Source organism: Lissotriton helveticus, chromosome 1_1 (assembly GCF_964261635.1).
Source record: "Lissotriton helveticus chromosome 1_1, aLisHel1.1, whole genome shotgun sequence".
Lineage (NCBI taxonomy): Eukaryota > Metazoa > Chordata > Amphibia > Caudata > Salamandridae > Lissotriton > Lissotriton helveticus.
In genome coordinates, this window is record NC_136057.1 from 1,035,806,734 (window position 1) to 1,035,826,163 (window position 19,430).

Consider the following 19,430-nt stretch of genomic DNA (forward strand, 5'->3'; position numbering starts at 1 on the left):
TTGTCTGAGAGACTTCCCACTCACTCACAGAGCCCCTGTGCCTTGTCTGAGAGACTTCCCATTCACTCACAGAGCCCCCGTGCCTTGTCTGAGAGACTTCCGACTCACTCACAGAGCCCTGTGCCTTGTCTGAGAGACTTCCCACTCACTCACAGAGCCCTGTGCCTTGTCTGAGAGACTTCCCACTCACTCACAGAGCCCTGTGCCTTGTCTGAGAGACTTCCCACTCAAACACAGAGCCACGTGTCTTGTCTGAGAGACTTCCCACTCACTCACAGAGCCCCCATGCCTTGTCTGAGAGACTTCCCACTCACTCACAGAGCCCCCATGCCTTGTCTGAGAGACTTACCACTCACTCACAGAGCCACGTGCCTTGTCTGAGAGACTTCCGACTCACTCACCGAGCCCTGTGCCTTGTCTGAGAGACTTCCCAATCACAGTCAGAGCTCCCATGCCTTGTCTGAGAGACTTACCACTCACTCACAGAGACACATGGCTTGTCTGAGAGACTTCCCACTCACTCACAGAGCCACGTGCTTTGTCTGAGAGACGTATCACTCACTCACAGAGCCCCTGTGCCTTGTCTGAGAGACTTCACACTCACTCACAGAGCCCCTGTGCCTTGTCTGAGAGACGTATCACTCACTCACAGAGCCCCTGTGCCTTGTCTGAGAGACTTACCACTCACTCACAGAGCCCCATGCCTTGTCTGAGAGACTTCCCACTCACTCACAGAGTTCCAGTGCCTTGTCTGAGAGACTTACCACTCACTCACAGAGTCCCCATACCTTGCCTAAGAGACTTCCCACTCACTCACAGAGTGCCAGTGCCTGTCTGAGAGACTTACCACTCACTCACAGAGCCCCATGCCTTGTCTGAGAGACTTACCACTCACTCACAGAGCCCCATGCCTTGTCTGAGAGACTTCCCACTCACTCACAGAGCCCCCATGCCTTGTCTGAGAGACTTCCCACTCACTCACAGAGCCCTTTGCCTTGTCTGAGAGACTTACCACTCACTCACAGAGCACCCATGCCTTGTCTGAGAGACTTCCCACTCAAACACAGATCCACGTGCCTTGTCTGGGAGACTTCCCACTCACTCACAGAGCCCACGTGCCTTATCTGAGAGACTTACCACTCACTCACAGAGCCCCCGTGCCTTGTCTGGGAGACTTCCCACTCACTCACAGAGCCCACGTGCCTTATCTGAGAGACTTACCACTCACTCACAGAGCCACGTGCCTTGTCTGAGAGACTTCCCACTCACTCACAGAGCCCACGTGCCTTGTCTGAGAGTCTTACCACTCACTCACAGAGTCCCCGTGCCTTGTCTGAGAGACTTCCCACTCACTCACAGACACTGAGCAAAGTGTGACGGCTACTTCACATAATTATACAGACCTCTTGCGGTGTGGTTTAGCAGACCTTCTGAGACAGCCTCTCATTGACAGAGAAACCTTATACAAGATCTGAATGAGCTCCATTGTCACTCAAAGCCAGAGAGATGTCACATCCTGTCTGCACCAGAAGGCGCGCTCTGCTCCCAGCAGAGGAGACCTTAGAAGCAGCCAAAGCTCATATATGCTTACTTCTCTTTTGTCCCTCCCCAAAACTCCCTCTCCCCCCTAAGTGTCCATGTTCCTTTCTTTTACTTGCAACTTACTGTTGTTGAGGCCTTGAACTTTGACCTTTCCTAAGTCCAGTGGAGGGGCCACATTGACGGTGAATGGACTCTTGGGAATAGCGTCTCCTCCATAGTTGACAGACACGGTCAGGTTACCCTGCAGTGTGTAGTAGGGAGAAAGGTGAGTCCATCAGCAGTGTGGCAGGGGTGCACACACCTTCCCAAAGGCAGGTAACCCAAGCAGTTCCATTTCAGTCTTCGCTTTCCCTTTCCTTCCCTTCCTTGCACTTTTGTCCCATGATGCACCTCCATGAACCAGCCACCCACCTGTTACACTGCTCGCCTTTTCCCTCTCAACTTATGGGAAGCCCTAAAAAGATTTTTTGTAGGAACAGGCACTTGCCTCAAGGCCTTGATGAAGAAGCCAAGTTTGAAACTTATAAAAAAAATTCTAATAGGGGATTGCGAAGCATGTTTCCGCAGTGTTTTATGACCTCTGCATTGATATTAATAAACAGTCTCTGTAGCCGCATATGAATGAGGTAGGGGTTTCAAGTGAGAAACCTAATCCATATGTTTACAATCCAGACCATTCAACTGTATTAATCCATTTTTGTGCCCTTATTTATCTTGCTTTTACTCTCCATCATACCTGCCAAATGGCTACATGTTTGACAATGTTTAATAGGTCTGTGGCCTCCCCTTCTCCTTTTTCCGCTGTTCCTTCCCTTCTCTTTCTGTTCCCTACCCTGCCTGTTCCCTTCCCTCCCTGTTCCCTTCCCTTCCCGTGTCCTTCCCTTCCTGTTCCCTTCCCTTGCATTCCGTTCCCTTCCCATCCCTTCCTGTCCCCTTCCCATCCCTTCCCTTTCCTTTCCTTTGTTTTCCTTTCCTTTGTTGTCCTTTCCTTTGTTGTCCTTTTCTCTTCCTTTCCCTTCCCTTCCATCCCCATCCCCATCCCCTTCCCTTCCATCCCCATCCCCATCCCCTTCCCTTCCATCCCCATCCCCTTCCCTTCCCATCCCACCCCTTCCCTTCCCTTTCTATCCCATCCCTTCCCTTCCTTTTCAATCCCATCCCTTCCTTTCCCTTCCCAACCCTTCCCTTCTCCTCTCACCTGCTGGATCGCTGTGTACTTGACCGTATAGGAATAATCATGGTTATCGATGATCTCAAAGTCCCGCACAGCCTCGCCCTTCAGCTGCCCAGCAAATTGCACGTCCAGCTTGGCCTTGCCTGCGCCTTTGGTGTAGACTGTGAAATGGGTGGGCTTCCCGACCTCTACACCTGGAGGCAAGGAATAGATCAAGAAAGTTTAAGCGAGCACCGTAGTCCCTATCGACTTCTGCAAAGGAATTTAGAGTGGCTGCTCTTTTTCTCAGGCGAGCACGTCACCATCCTCTTTAGAAACTGCGAAAAGTACAAATTTAATGCACAGCTGTACACATGTTATTGACCAGCATCTGAGCACCTAGAAGGTGATCAAACCTGCCAACCCCCCTGATAAAGGAATTCAATTATGAGGCTTGGTCGCTTAATGCATATTCTCCTATGTTAGGGTGGAAGGAGATGAGAGCAGGCTCTGTTACCATTGTAACACTGGTGATGAAGAAAGAAGCCTAGCTCTGCTGCCAGCATCATAAGGAGGAGTAGCAGAGAGGCCAAGCTCTGCAGTAAGTGTAAATACAGAACTAGAAAATGACCAACACACCCAGATGTTCATGTTTTCCGATGCCTCTTACCTGTCCGGTTCAGCCCAGGGCCTTCCGCTTTAACCTTGGTGGCATCATGTGATGGATCTACCTTGACCTTGAAAGGACTGATGGGAATTTCCTAAAGAAGAGCAGAGAATTGTTAAAAAGATAGTGAAGCAAGTAAAATATTATGACTTGTTTGATGATTGTATGGCTGCAGGGACAATAGGCTGCAATGTTTTGAGATCATTCTATCAAGTTAACTTAAACAGGGATAGACTCTGAATGAACAGTTATGGAGCCAGGGTAGATTACCATGGCGTCTGTTCAGATAATGATATGCTATTGAACAACATAAACTTGGAAAGATAAGAAGGGTTTTGAGAACAACCTTGGCACCGAGGTCGATAGAGGAAGGATTTGTCAGGACAACAATGAAACCTAGTGAGATAGACATATTGTTTGGTAAGACTACCATAGAATTTTGTTTGACATCTAAACCGTTTGGTAGAGCAATGATGGGTCTTGGCTACAGAACTATACAGCCCAGATGGACAACCATAGAACCCAGCTAGATAGCAATAGCAATAGCATTTGGTAGGAAATAAATGAAGCCTCGTTTGATAATGGTGGGATTTATTCAGCGCGGGGACACACTGGTAAGTGTAACCATGCACTTTATAAGCTTCAGAATTACAATTTAGAATTAATTTGATAGAAACACAGAGTCTGGTTAAATTATAAAGGGTTTGGCAGGCAATTAAATAATGCAAGATGTGGAATAAAGCACATACAGTGCCTTGGTAGTAGAGAGGTGTAAGATCAAATATGACAACAGTAACCTCTACTAAGATATTGTTAATTTCTAGCTAGCCAACTAAGGTAATTTTCTGGCAAATGCAGCGCTGGGTAAGCTAATAAAGCAGCTTCATAGTAACACATGGTTCCCTATAATTCACAACAAATAAATAATGCATGCTCACTATAGGTATCGATCAACACCAACCTTCTCAGAAGACTCCAGACAATACTGAACGCTGCAGCCAGACTCACCCTGGACCTTCCCAAACGAGCCCACATCTCTCCTCACCTCTGAAACCTCCACTGGCTCCCTATCCAGGCAAGATGGCAGTTAAAGATGCTCACACACGCCTACAATGCACTCCACTTGCAAGGGCCATCCTATATCAACCACCGGCTGAACTTCCATCTACCATCGAGACACCTGTGCTGCTCCTCACTTGCCCTCGCTCACTTCCCCCACGTTCATCACAGCCGCAGTGGGGGTTGCTCCGTCTCCTACATCGCCGCTAAGACCTGGAATGACTGCCCCCTCCACCTCCGAAAGACACCCTCCCTGGAGGTCTTCTGAAAGCAACTCAAGTACTGGCTGTTGACACAGACGCAGCAACCTCAGTGCCCAGACACCCCTAGGAATCATATTGTTGCACTAAAAACATACAGATTGATTAACTGATCCACACAAAGCACTGTACAGCCTAAGTGAAATACTCGAAAGCCTACACTGATATTTCTGCATACCTCTTGGGCTGAGCCAGAAAAGGAATTAGGCAGGAATATGCAGACCAAGGCAAAGAAAAAGAATCAATTCTGAGAAAAAAGTAGACAACGGGATAAGATTTGCAGACACCATAAATGGGTAATGCTCCTAACTTTCAGCAGTTCAGAGTGGGATGATGATGGGGCTTGGGTTGCACACTCCAAAGGCATGAGGTTAATTGGAATATTCTAAGCACCCAGGAGCACAGACTCCTTTCAGCCCTCGGAGTATCTCACCTGGTCTGCAAAAAGGACCATGATAGTGTAGCGCCCTGCAGCAGGCGGGGTGTATTTCACTGTGAACGTATCGTTGTCATTCTTAATGATGTCAAAGTCAATGTCGGCCTCGGCTGGTCCGACAACACCTGGAGCACACTTGATTCCAATGCTGACGTCCCCTACAAGTAAAAGAGTCATTAGAGATGGAACAGCACAGGTGATTTGTATGGTAATTCACTATATGAGGTGGGGCTTCAGGAGGGATCTCTAGTGAACAAAAATTTCCTTTTGGATTAGTCACAACATCTAACACATGAATGATTCTACTATAGACTGGCCACCAAAGCTTTTGGGAAAATTCCAGATTTTGATACAAGTGCAAGCTCCCTCTGTCCGCTTTGACCTATTATCCTAAGATAGAAAACTTGTCTTTCTAATAAAGCAGTTTGTCTCTTTTGACTTTCCATCCCAGTCAATTTCTACATAAAATGAAACTTTTATTGACCAGTCAAAGTGACAATTTTCTGCCTAATTTTCTAAATCCTTTACTCATTTCCCCACTTAATTTAGAGCGTACACTTTAACCCATATTTGTGAAAGTACCTACATAACATAAACTAACACATATGTCGGTGTTGAAAAACTTTCCAGAGCTAAAGCATTTTTGCACTGAAAGTCGACCCTCGTGCAGGGCTGAAACCACTGTGAAGGATCGCCCCTTGGAAATGTATGCAAAGGAAGTGTGTCAGGGACAGAACACCACAGAATTACTAGGTTTTGACTGAAAACGTTACATAGACTAAAACCAGGTGCAAACAAGGGGCCAAGTGGGTTAAGCATTGGCACATCTACATGTAATGTGTGCTTCACACATAAGCACACATCTCACGTGGTGGGCCCATGTGCACTGGCCTTCGCTTAGGAATAAGTGCTGGAGGGGGTATCTCTCACACAAATCCTATGATGGGCAAAGCTAACAAGCCTTTGTGCAATATGGCAAAGCTGAGCCTCATTCAGAAGTCTTTTTACTCATAAGCGCCGTCAATATCAGCATCGACAGGTGATTGTAAATTTGGCGTTGCCCAGTTTTCTATCATTTGCACAACGTGCAACTTCCTAGCACGAAAGAAAAAGTAAATGTCAGTCCTTTTCTTCTTCTTTGGATCTGGTACAATTTCCTCTGCTTCAAAGTATCATTCAGAAGGATGCTGTCCAGATCCGAATAACGAAGTGCAAAATAAAAGATCTCTGAGTTTATTTTCTATATCTTTTGAAAAGGGGCTGCAGAATTTCTGAAGTCTGTGTTTAACTTAACCAAAGCCACAAATACATGAATAAGATGGCAAACAGACATTGGGCGGTTTAATGTTATCAGAAATTGTTTCCAATGCCAAAAGCCATTGGTAAACAAAATAATGTATTGACGGATCTTCTGCTGATGTGATTATTGTTATTAATCAACACATGATATTTTCTGCCCTCTAGAACAACCAGGAAGAATGCAACAGGCTAGTAAATTTTTCTGGCAAATAACATATCTGTTTTACGTCATTATCCCCACTGTTATTGTTTGCTGAAAAGAAGAACATGTATTTTTCCACTTTAAAAGGACCTCAGGAATCCAGATTCATTCGTCACACTTTACAAAAATGGTATGCAGTTCATAACGTTAGAAGCAGGGTTTAGTATGTTTTATAAGGGCTCCATATTTTGGTATGGAGTCACAGAAGTGGAGAGAAGAATCCTCTCCTCTTGGAAAAAGACCCTCACACACCCAGCCAGCTAGGTGTCTTGCTCCATCATCGGGTCTGCTACTTATCGGGTCGGCGCTACAATACCCGATCGGCACCCGCGATGGGGGCCTGCTTGGCGGAGATCTTTTTTCCATATGCCGGTGGGTGAAGTGCGTGTGAGGGCCCTAGATCAGTGTAGGTGATAGTGGTGTGTAGGGAAGTGGGCTAAAACAGGGGAGGTGATCCACTCAGGAAAATTTTTAATGAATGTGGCAAACGTGGCCCCTGCCCTAATTAAAAAGTAAAACAAGGCGCGTATCTTCACTCTAAGGATGTGAAGCTTATGCGCTTGCGAAAACGGTCCGGACCGGCTCCGTGAGGGTAGGACTGACGCCACCCGTTCCATTCGGAACCAACACTACACATTAGTGTCTACACCAGCTGGTACTGATGCCGTGCAATATTGACCCTAATGGGGTTGCGTTTTTATGATCTACAAGGTACCACTTTTTAGGGTGCTGTAATGATGGTCACTTATTCACTTTACTCCATTGCTGACCACCACCAAAAAGTGTAGGTAGATCCGATCTGGTACTGATGAATTGCCATCTAATAAGTCAATGGGCAAGAAACACCCTATCCACTCTATTTGTCTCCCCTTCTCGCTCTTTAATGTGTTGCATATATTTATCTATACCCCCTTACCCTTCTAAGCTTAATTTATTTTGTCTTCTACTCTCTTGAAATGTGTTTCAAGTAACTGATGTAATGTGTAACTGATGTAAGTTTGTGATTTCTGTGGAACCTTATGTAAAGCGCTCTGATACTTCCAGGTCTAGCCAGCGCTATATAAAACTCTCAAAATAAATAAATAAAATGTTGACCTTTTTCGCAAGCGCATAAGCTTCATATCCTTAGAGTGAAGATACGCACCTTGTTTTACTTTAAATTAGGGCAGGGGCCCCGTTCATTAAAAAATGTCTTGAGTGGATCACCTCCCCTATTTTAACCCACTTCCCTACACACCACTATCACCTACACTGATCTAGGGCCCTCACACACACACTTCACCCTCCGGCATATGGAAAAAAGATCTCCGCCAAGAAGGCCCCATCACGGGTGCTGATCGGGTATTGCAGCGCCGACCCGATAAGGAGCAGACCCGATGATTAAGCAAGACAGCTAGCTGGCTGGGTGTGTGAGGGTCTTTTTCCAAGAGGAGAGGATTCTTCTCCCCACTTCTGTGACTCCATACCAAAATATGGAGCCCTTATAAAACATACTAAACCCTGCTTCTAAGTTTAGGAACTGCATACCATTTTGTAGAGTTTGAGTAACGGACATGTATGCTGGACCTTGATAAAAGATAGCCCGTTTCTCCCTCCCCTTGTCTAACTCATTCGTCACACTTGCCTGGTACAAAACAGTAGAAAGATAACCCAGCCTTTTGGCATCAACACAATTCTATGAAATTAGTTATGTCTCCATCCATGTGTTGAAAGCAATGTCCTGGTGCTTGGAAAATAGACAGGATATCTCCTCAGTCACCAATGGTCCTATAGAACTATCCAGTGCCTACAGAGGAATGCGACGCTGTGGAACAAGAAAGGCTACAAGGGCCTCCTGTCGCCATTTGAGACCCACTCTTTTATATCAAAATAAATGTTCTATCCTCAGGTTCAGCACCCAGAGGGTTATGCAGGAAACTGACTGCTCTCTGGCAAGTGCACAAACTGCCTTTGGTGCAAGGAGGGAGCAGAGTGCAATTGTGCCCCACCCCCCTTTATCAGAGAGGAAAGCGGAGCTCTCCTTTCATCAGTAGGCTATGCTTGTTCCCTGATGAGCAGATTTGCTCAGCTTTCCCTGAACCCAGGATGCATTGTGAGAGAGAGGCAGGGTTCATAGGACAATTTCTGACTCTTCCTTTAGATACTGCACTCGAGATGATGAGATTGAACTTTGTCTGAAGGCGTGAACTTTGGAAGTTCACCAGCTAATTCTTTTGCAAGGCACCCTATCTTGAAGCGTTTTATGATAAACAAACTAACGCAATAATCATGATTTGATACAAAGGAGCATGACCCTTAATCCACCAAATTCTATCATAATTCAGCAAGCAGTGGTACAACTTGCCACTCTTACCTTGCCCCGCCTCGCTGCAGTCCACAGTGAAGTAAGTTGGTTCACTGGCCTTGAGTCCAGTCTTCTCCACGCCTGGACCATAAACCTTTACCTTGCTGGGGTGGCTTCCCTCTCCTATGTTCACCTGGAGATAGGTTAAGATAATAGCAGCAAGTTTAGTGTTAGGAAATGAGGAGATCGCAGACACAGGTTCCAGGCTGTCCACATTGGCATGGCTGTCCCTTGCAGCCATCAGTCTCAATAGATATGAAAAGGGGACGAGTCCAATCAAGTCATAAAAGTCCTGGTCTGGTACAATGAGGGTCTCTCCACTCAGCCACACAGAGTTAAGATATTGACAGTCACACAAGAGAGACACCCTAGTCTGGCACACATGCAAGACACCAGGGTCTGACACACAAAGATGCTTTTGTCTTGAATACAGAAGAGCTTTCATGCATATAGCTCACGTAGGCTCCAGCTCCAGACATATACACATACTCTTTCTGGCACACTGAGACTGCGATGTCTGGCAAACACAAACTCGCTAAGACTGCTGTGCTTCGGTTTTCTGTATGATGCTCTTACCCTGAATGGGCTGTTCGGAATGTTGACTCCGCCCCAAGTGATAATGATAGTGTGCTTGATAGCCTTGGTCGGCACGTAGACACAGACAAAAGTGTTGTCGCCGTTGTCTTTGATCTTGATATCGAGCGGGCATCCCTCAGCATCCTAGAGGCACAAACACAGCTTCATTCATCAATTGTTATGGTGGATGCAAGACTTCCTGATAGGCCTTATGTGATCCCATGACTGGTTATGAGGATATTCCATAGGGCTTTGGCCAGACCTTGATCATATCAAGCGTAAGTTCAATAGACAAGGTGGTAAACTATGCTGTACTCTCACCATCACTGTGTTATAGCAGGGCAAGGGGCCTAAAACGTAGCTGCTATTGGATTGTGAAGTCCAAGTGACTGAAAGCTAATGGCATCCATCTGCACGAAGGCGTAAAGGCCATGCATTACCTGGAGCCGTGAGACTAAACCAGAACCTGGCGACTTGTGTCAACTGTTGCAGGACAGCTATGTGTGACGTGAAAGCCTGCATCAAATACTGCAGTTAATACATGGCGGTGCATGGCAGTCTGCAGCAACATTTGCAGTGCAACTGTGATGGTAATACCATGCCAGCCCCAACCCTTCTGGTAAGGCACAGAGAATTACTAAAACTACTTTCAAATAAGCTTGAGTGAGTACTCTGATGCAGTAGGCAGGCATGTAAGTACCTGAGCATAGATCTTCAGCTCAGCCTTCCCTGCACCCCGAGCGTCAATGGTGAACTCTGCCGGCCTGTCCACGATGCAACCAGTCGGCTCCAAGCCTGGTCCAAAAGCTTTGACCTAGTTGAAGAAGCAGATGGTAAATGGTAAACAAAAGCATAAAACTCACATAACAACAATAGCGGCGTAGAAACTTGGGCACAACAAGACAGACACATCCAGGGTGTGACATGCTGAGACAAACTGGGTGATACTGTAGTAATGGCAGGCCAATAGCTTTAGGATCCCTTTCGTATTTGTGTTAAAGTCGGGAAGAGTATATAATTTCCTGTCATTAGTTTGATCCATTGCCTCTGTGGTTTCTGATTCAAGCCTGCAGGTGTGTGTGAGCTGTGAGTTGAAGCTCCATAGTATTGGTGCGTTAATGAGCAGGACACCTCCATTCACGCAGCTCCAGCAGCTGGGAAATCCCAAATTCTGCAGTTTTCTGAGCTGTATCTGTCCAAATGACGTAGGCCAGTGTTTCTTGACCTTTTGACTTCCGTGGACCACCACTTAATCATTACTGGAAACCGAGACCCCCACTAAATCATTAATGGAATCCAGAAAACACCACTAAGCCATTACTGGAAGCTGGAGACCCTGGCCTAAGCATTTTCTATGATTTGAACCACAAAACAATTCACACAAAAATTCAGAAACATGCATCCATGAAACAAATAAATGATGAAGTATTTGATTTAATTCAGGAATATTTAACAAATGTTAATTTCAATGGGGAAGGTTGGAGCTTTTCTAAATTCAGTTGAGGTCACTCATCGCCCATGCTATATTCTATTTGATGCACTGTCCCACAACTCAATCTGAGGATACTAACTTCATTTCCAGCGTCCAATATCAAATTACTTCAAATGTACAAAATGCTTTAAAATGTTCCATTTTGCTTCTTTTATTTATGTACACTTTCTTAATCTATTAATATTATTTAATTGTCTAAGTAGTTGCAGACCCCCTGAGTAGGCTCTTGGACCCCAGGACCACAGGTTAAGAGACACTTATGTAGGCTATGAGCTAAGACACACTCATGCTGGCGGTTCATCGTGTAAGGCGGGACACTGTATTGGCAGATCTTTGTGTTGGAGCTCCTCAGTGCTGGAAGAGTCACTGTGGCACCTCGGTACAGACGTCTGTCAGTTGCAGGGAGCGAGAAGTTGTAAAGGGAAGAAAAAACCTTATTTTTGTGTAATGGAAAATGAGAGAGAGGAAGAGAAAGATACAAAGATCAAACGTTGCCCCTCAGAGTGTGACTTTAAACTGCTCCCCGCTTGGCATATCGTCCCAAAGTGGTTCCTAGAGCCCTTTACATGGAATGGTGCAAGCGGCATCCATGGAAAGGTCAGCATGCCGGCTACACCAGCACATGTGCCAATAATGGAAGTGTTGTAATTTCTCAGTCTCTTATTTTCATGAAAAGGACAGCTGGGCACAGCGTGAACGACAGTGACAGCCGGCTGGAAACAGCTCAGGCGGGCTGGGTGATTGCTCCCTCTGGATCACAACTCAAGTTTCATCAAGGGGTCCCATAGGAAGAGAAAGAAAGTATATTATGAAATATAGAGAATTCCCAGAGGATTCGTGGCCCGAATGACTCATATTGGGCTGACTCCATCCTATTTCTACTGGCCTTTCAGAAGAAAAAAGCAGCAGTAGCAAAATCAAGCCGTCTCTGCGAGACTGGAGCAATAGCTAGACCGTTCATAATCCAAGTGGCAGACTGTATCTACTTAGCACTGACTCTGAGGAGTAGCACCTTCTCCAAAGATATTGTTATTGAGCCCCGTCGTCAGTGGCTTAACAAAAGCTCCGCACCCCCGGGGTGCGAGGGGGCCCGTGAGCTACGGGGGCCCTCTCCGGCACTGGCAGGTCCCTGCCCTGAGAGCTCCAGACTGGGTACAGTCTGTGGGGGTCTCCCTGCATTTATTTTTCAGGGCCCCCCCTCAAGTTTTGCTACGCCACTGCCCATCGTATGTGGGTCAGTAAGCAAGACTAGCCTGGAGAAGGTTTCATTTAAGAAGGTGGCTTCTCATGTTGCCATTTAGTACAAACAGGCACAATTGAGGCCGCCTTCAGGCAGGAAAGGCGAGTGCCCTCTGTCAGGATGGCAAAGACAAAGAAGGACAAGCGCTGGCACAGCAAATAGGTATGGTTTGCTTTTAGAGTCCAGACTGAAACATTAAAAAAGCCTGCTTCTTTGGAAAAAAAAGATTGCTTAATGTATACAGTGCCTCTATGAGATAAATAATCTAAGGTGTGATTATTCTTTTTGTACTTTTGAGATACAAAATAGTCCCTGATGCCTTTCAATGCTAGCACTCCATAGGAGCGGAATGTTACACCGAATAGCCAATAGTCTGAGGTGAGAGAGAGATACTCTACTGGGTGGAGCTAAAGGCACTCTGCATATTTTAAAGAATTGATAACAATAGTTTATATAGACAACTGCGCTGTTGACTCAGATTTAGAAAAAGTGTGTGTGAAGGGCTTTGACTAGCCGACAGTCCCCGTAATAACCCTTGGAGAAGTTCATTTTATAGCAGTTAAGAGCTAGAAGGCTTTTCTTGCCCCTCTTACACCCCAGGTCCTGCCAATTTCAAAACATTTGCTAAAATAGGTCAAATGGAATTTCCCAAAAAATTGTTGTAGTCTAGTTTGATGAAATCATACCACCTACTTGACTTTTGGGGAAATTAGATTTTAGAAGTGCATGCCCATACATAGTGTTCACTCCTTTGAAAACAAGTGTTTTATCATAGCGAAAATATCATTTTCACCACAGGCGTGGACAAAGCAAAAGTCGATCCAAAGATTACGTTTTTCAGTCTTCTTACAACATAGTATCCCGGTCCTGTAGGTTTTTGATACCCCCCTTGAGAATAAGAAAGATAACTTCTTTAGCCACAAGATGGGATGCTGTCCAAGATTTATCAGACACCACTCATATCATTTGTAAGCTGAAAATCTAATGCTGAAAGACAGTTGTAAATCTAGGTGGGAGGAAAACTTTGCCTACATATGGGCAGGAAATGTACAGTCATAGAGGTGATTTGTGAAATAAAGGATTATGACTAACACTAGTGACGTCATGGACAGGCATCAGCCCCTCGTGGCCAATGAGGCAATGCTGTTGATACTGATACCGAATGCTACCTTCCCACATACATTTTGCACTGGGAATACAAAAATGTTCAGCTCTTGGGAAAAGACTATTGCCTTGTTGATAGTCAAAGCAATGAAAAGGTGGTTGCTTTGATTCAAATAAAGGGAATTGAAAGGGCAGTTGGGGGTGAGGGATGTGATGATTACCAATGAGATATTTTAATCTCCGAGCTGACAAAACGTCAGCGTAAAAATTCAAAAGGCTGGTTATCAACTCAGATTCAACTTTGCTGCTCATTATTCTCCTGGTATCCACCACAGACTCTGTGAGGTAAGGTATAATTGTGGTGATTTATGGATTTATTTAGAGACCTCCGAGCTGCAGGGGCCGATGACAACCCACCTCTGCTATCCTAGAAGTGTCTGCCAGACACATCAAGAGGAACATTCATCAAAAGTGCTACCACCTAGATGGCAGAAGTTCTTTTGTTGGAAGTTTTTAATGCTGGCCAGCCCGCGATGCCATACAGGCATTATGGAGCAGCCGGAATATTGAACAATTAGGGTAGTTTCTTCAAAAACAAAAAATAAATCTAATTTTACGGTAATGAGACTTAATAAAATGCATGTACACCACTAGGTTCTTGGCGCTGCACCTATTGTAAAAGAGGAAAGTCAATGAGCAAAAGCTTGTTGTAAGAACCTTCTTAAATGAGGAGTACGGTCTCACAACTCAGAAGGAGAGGCATAGGATTCCAAAGAGTTTGTTCCACTACTACTTCTCTGGGTTTTTTTCTTCACACATTTCTGGGTTAACAAGAGATGAGCAGATGAAGAAAAAAAATGGGTAGATTTTTTTAATCCAATAGAGATAAATGCATGTGCTCTATCGTGGGTTGCTTTGAAAATGACACAACGGACGTTTGTGCCCACTCTGCGTGCCCCCGAGGCACTTTGGTATTACAGAAGAGGCCGCTGACGCAGCCCCCTGAAAGGTGTGCCTAGCGCAATCCAGGGAAATGCGCTGCATACTAATATGGACTCTGGTAGCTGGATTTCACATTGTATCCAATGTTCGTGGTTTCTAAGATGTCTTTGATGATAAAGTATTTAGCTGGATAATGCTATCTTGTTATGGCAACTGTACCAATTCCCTGCTCTACCGCCCGGTTCTATCTCCTATGTCTTTCCCTTTTTTCTTTTTCCAGAACAAGAAGACATCTGACCACCTGTCTATGGTGCAACTCATGTTTGTATTGTTTTTATAAATTGCTGAGTGGCCTTGTTGTGTGCCAGCCAAGGAGACGTTATGTATTTACTCAGATGTTGTATTTTTACTCTTCTATGATGAAAAGTCGATAAAACAAACACTACAAAGTTTAGGTTTCTTCCTAGCCCCTTTCCACCGCAGTTGGCCTCCACTAGGATCTAGCCTGATTATCAGCTGAACAGAGTGTATTTTGAATAACCGTTTTATCTCATTACATAGACCGACAGATTCCAACTACTGCTGATGTTACCTTCTCTGGGAAGTACTCGTTGGTGGCAGGTAGAATGTGAGCAATAAATGGACTGTCCTTGATGTCCTCATCATCACATATTACATGGACAGCATACTCCCCAGGCTCAGTGGGCCAGTAGCGGACATCGCAGGACCCGTCTCCCTTGTCATCGCACTCAATTTTGGCCTGAGATGGCCCCTCGATGGAGAATCCTAAAAGGAAGGTGAGGCAGGAATGAAAGGAAAAAGGTAAAAGATAAGAGGTTGCACAATTCACTCATGATGCATTAGTGAGATAGTAAATAATAAAATAGATTCTCGTCTCCCACTTAATACGATTTTAACTTAGGGACCCTTCTAGGATACCTACATCTGCTGTCTCTTACAAATAAGAGCCTCACAAGGTTGATACTGGCAAAAAGCGACCCCGATGATAAAGCATGCCACCTGGTGTGAGTGGGTAGGCCTGTGCCCTATTGAGATATACAATTAGAGTAATGTAACCTCACAAAGCTCTCTCTGTATGGATAACGAAAGTACCTTAGAGAAAGACAGTATTTAGGTAGGTAAAAACTCTATAAACCTGTTTACACAAAATGTAACCTTCTTCCTTACCCAGTGTCCCCACTTCAGTTCCAATGGCCTCTACTACAAAGTCTGCTGATTTGCCAACTACTCCAGTCTCCAGACCAGGACCCCATGCTCGCACCTTCTGTGTCCCTGCTTCTGGGCCCACGAGCACTTCAAAAGGACTGTGTGGAGAAAATACAATAAAACAGCAGTTAGAAAAGGGGGCTACAAGTTTGCAAAATATGCAAGTATATAAATTATTTCTACAGCATTGGCACAAAACAATAAATGTTTGAGTTGCACCTGTCATCTTGGGTTAGTCTCTGCAGGCCAACACCTGTCACTGTGAACCATCCTGGCCATCCTGTCAGGCATCTTGGTCCAGCCTCTGTCTAACTGTAACCTCTGTTTTGAATGTGTTCCTTCACATCTGCTTCAGCGACCTGAACTTCATCTGTATCTAGAAAATCTGCTATGTGCACACAGCGTTGACCACTGGTCTCAGTATACTTACATGTCCAGTCTTTAGCCACTCAGTGGCCATTGCTATAAAGAACAGTTATTTACATACATATGCCTTGTCTAGTATGGGATTCAAGGCTGACTCTCTACTGCCTTGGGCAAACCACAGGAGGCTTTGAGCCCGCTCAAGAGTGTGACCCTGAAATTTCTCTTTCAAACAACACTCTGCCTGCCTTTAAGCTCAGTCCACTTCAACTGTTGCAAGCTACAGGACTTTGCCAAAAATGAACAGAGGATAGGGATCTGCGACAGTCAGCTGATTAGCTACACAAACGTCTCATATTTTCCTTGTCTTTGTTCTAGTTGTACTCAGAATATATACCCGAGTATCAAAAAACGGATGTATGGCGGTACGATGCGTACCGTCACAACACGTGCTTTTACAACGCGTCTTTTACAACGCAAGTCGTAACCACGACTTGCGTTGGGGGGTGCGGATAGTAAATAATATAATTTACTATTCCAACACCAGTCCCCGTGGATACTAGGGAAGGTGTTGGAATAGTACATTTATTATTCTTTATCCTCTAGCGCCCTCCAGCGCAAGTCGTGGTTACGACTTGCGTTGTAAAGGACGCGTTCTAAAAGTACTGCGGTGTAAAATCCGTGTCGAAAAGGATGTTCCCCTCAAAAAAATCATGATCACAATCCAAACAAGCCATAAGGAGCATGCAAACGTTGGCTTTCTACGCTGCACTCTACCAGGCTTTGATGTGCATTGGCCAAGCATGAGCCACCAGAGATGAACAAGGCAATCTCTTGCCAGCCAAAAGTCAGATACACTGTATCAAGAGTTCCCTTACATCAGCTTCATTATATGCTTGGACGAAGGCCACCAAAGAGGAATTTACCTTCGTGGGATGGGATGTCCGCCCCAGGTGATGGTGACCACGTATTTTCCAGCAACAACGGGGTAGTAGTCACACTCGAAAACACCGTCCCCAAGTTCACGGATTTTTACTGGCTCCTCTGTGCCTTCTAAAAGAGAAAGGGCATTAGTTTCAGACAAGCAGGCAGTTCTCGGTATGGAGACGCTCACTGGACAACAGGTTAAGTTTGGAACACTGAATCAGTCGGTTGGTTAAGAGGGGATATTTTTCTTACCCAAGAACAGACCAGTTCAAGGCTCATGCCTAATTCCAGGTGTAAACATTGCTAAGATCGACCTAGTATAAGGCCATAACTGGGTGAGTGTTAGTCAATATAATGTTAGAAAAGTATAAACAACGCCACTTGCTAGCTAATGTACTGGTGCCAACGAGCAGTGAGCCTGTGATAAGAAATTTAACAAGGGAAAGTTACTCGGGCAGAATGATTGCACACTCATACTAAAGAGAAAGACATAAAAAAAGATATTGATGGTCCTGCATGATGTTTTCAGAGAGGACCGATGCTTGGCAGCCAATATGGAGCGATGGTTTCAATAGCAGCTGATCGCGCACCTGGGATCAGAGAGTTCACCACACTCTTCTGCTAGAGGACAGATATTCCCACTGGGACAGGACAGTTTTTCCTTCCCAGGAAAGGTGCACGCATCGAGGTGGACAGCATGTTGTGAACCTGAATGTGTCCCTCTGCACTGACCTGCACATCATCTGTTCTGACCCAAACTTACTTGGCCCTTTGACGGAGACCTTCAGCTCGCCGCTGCCCGCTCCCTTAGTGTAGACTTTGAAATCCGCCACTTCTTTCACCCTTACTCCCTTGGGCTGAAGACCACGGCCAGAAGCACGACAGGCGTTGGGATTGCAAGCTGTAGGGCAGATGGAAAGGCAAACAGGTTATCATCGCTTTCTTAAAATTAACCCCTTTCGCGCTCATGACGAGCTCAGCTCGTCATGAGTTACGACGCTCGTACGCTCATGACGAGCTGAGCTCGTCATGTAACGCGGCTTTTTAAAAACCGCCGCGCACAGCGGGAAAACCGCTAGCGCGCATGCGGTTAAAGATCACAGTAGAACACAACTAATCTGAACTATGAGGACAGAGAGAGCAGGAACATGCACCTAACACCAGCGAGAGGCCTGGTGTTAACTTTATCATTAAAGATACCACAAGCAACCCCAGAGACTGCCAGTATGATGATAGTATGGATCCAGCACTTGCCAGAGTCCAGGGGACAGATCCATAGAGCAAAACAACACATGCGGCATCTGTGGCTCATAGAGCATTGTGTCATGCACCCAACATCAAAGGGAGGCTTGAGGATGTTTCTATAACCGGAACCACTACAGGACACCAGCGGTAGACCTGGGGATAGAGCTACAGCTGAAAACTCAACCCCCAAAAGTGGCAATGTATTCACATGATGCACCCAACACCAGTGAGATCCTGACGATAGATCTATAGCCGACGACATAGCACACAACCCCAGTGAGTAATGTGAGAGTAGGTCTATCACTGAAGACACTGCATACTACCATAACAACTACAGTAGGATGACATTATGCACCCAACACAATTGAAAAACTCAAGAACTCATCTAAATTTGAAGGCATCACTCACAGCCCCAGTGATTGTCAAGGTGATGATTTCAAGCACCCAACACTACTGAAAGACTAGAGTTGGAAACACCACACCTGGCACCATTGACTGACAATGCATTCACACCATGCACACAATACCAGGGAGAAACCCAGGGATACATCTATAGCTGAAGATACCTCAAATGGCATCAGTGACTGGCCATGTGATCACAAGAAGGACCCAACATGACTGAAAGACCGGGTAATAAGTGTGTAAGTGAAGACATTGACCCCATTACCGGTGACAGGCAGTGTGATAGAGGGCTGGGCTAAATAAGAGTCACAGACTTTGTGATGAGACTGTTGGTAACACCACATACACCATGGTGGTGAAAATCATACCGACGAAGTCAACCCTGCACAAGTGATGGGCATGAGGAGAACGTTAGACCCCCCCAACAACAATGACAGGACTGATGATGGTACTAGGCACACAACCGTAGTGACAGCCAGATTTCACCAGACAACTAATACTAGTGAAGAGGTTCATGATGAAACCAGACATCCAACACTACTGACAGGCCTGGTGGGGACACCACTAGTGAAAGGCCTGGTGATGACATAAGACCTCTCCCTAACACCAGTGAAAAGTCTGGTGATAACATCAAGACAACAGGCTGTGATGACACCAAACACGCAACTCTAGTGACTAGACCGATGACCACAAGAAATTCCCAACATTAGTAGCTACTTGTGATGAAAACAGAAATTTAACACTGAAGAGAAGCCTGGTGATGACAAAAGGCGATTTGCATTATGGACATACCTGGTGATGACATTAGTCACTCAAACACTATTGTGAGGCCCAAAGACAGCTCACCTACTGATGGGATGACACCGGTACACAAACTAATGATAAACCCCACACTGTACAACAGAGAATGGCCTGGTGATGGAACCATGCCCATGCTCTAAACTATTGGC

At 45.5% G+C, this 19,430-nt stretch overlaps 1 protein-coding gene and 1 long non-coding RNA gene across 5 annotated transcripts in view; one reads left to right on the forward strand and one right to left on the reverse strand.

The window, feature by feature from the left end:
* Positions 1 to 15,013, forward strand: part of LOC144820216 (uncharacterized) — a 159,430-nt gene extending 144,417 nt beyond the window's left edge. Inside the window, exon 3 of the long non-coding RNA XR_013607697.1 lies at positions 14,878 to 15,013. This is a non-coding gene — a long non-coding RNA (uncharacterized LOC144820216). The remainder of the gene's footprint in view (positions 1 to 14,877) is intronic.
* The window catches only part of FLNC (filamin C), a 201,131-nt gene that overhangs the window by 83,961 nt on the left and 97,740 nt on the right, over positions 1 to 19,430 (reverse strand). For all 4 annotated transcript variants that reach the window (XM_078677798.1, XM_078677808.1, XM_078677804.1 and 1 more), the window contains 11 exons: positions 17,597 to 17,734; positions 16,833 to 16,959; positions 15,505 to 15,641; positions 14,909 to 15,102; positions 10,239 to 10,352; positions 9,539 to 9,682; positions 8,972 to 9,095; positions 5,115 to 5,275; positions 3,366 to 3,456; positions 2,741 to 2,910; positions 1,666 to 1,783 (listed from right to left, as the gene is read on the reverse strand). In XM_078677798.1, the coding sequence (XP_078533924.1) occupies positions 1,666 to 1,783; positions 2,741 to 2,910; positions 3,366 to 3,456; positions 5,115 to 5,275; positions 8,972 to 9,095; positions 9,539 to 9,682; positions 10,239 to 10,352; positions 14,909 to 15,102; positions 15,505 to 15,641; positions 16,833 to 16,959; positions 17,597 to 17,734 (1,518 nt within the window). The remainder of the gene's footprint in view (positions 1 to 1,665; positions 1,784 to 2,740; positions 2,911 to 3,365; positions 3,457 to 5,114; positions 5,276 to 8,971; positions 9,096 to 9,538; positions 9,683 to 10,238; positions 10,353 to 14,908; positions 15,103 to 15,504; positions 15,642 to 16,832; positions 16,960 to 17,596; positions 17,735 to 19,430) is intronic.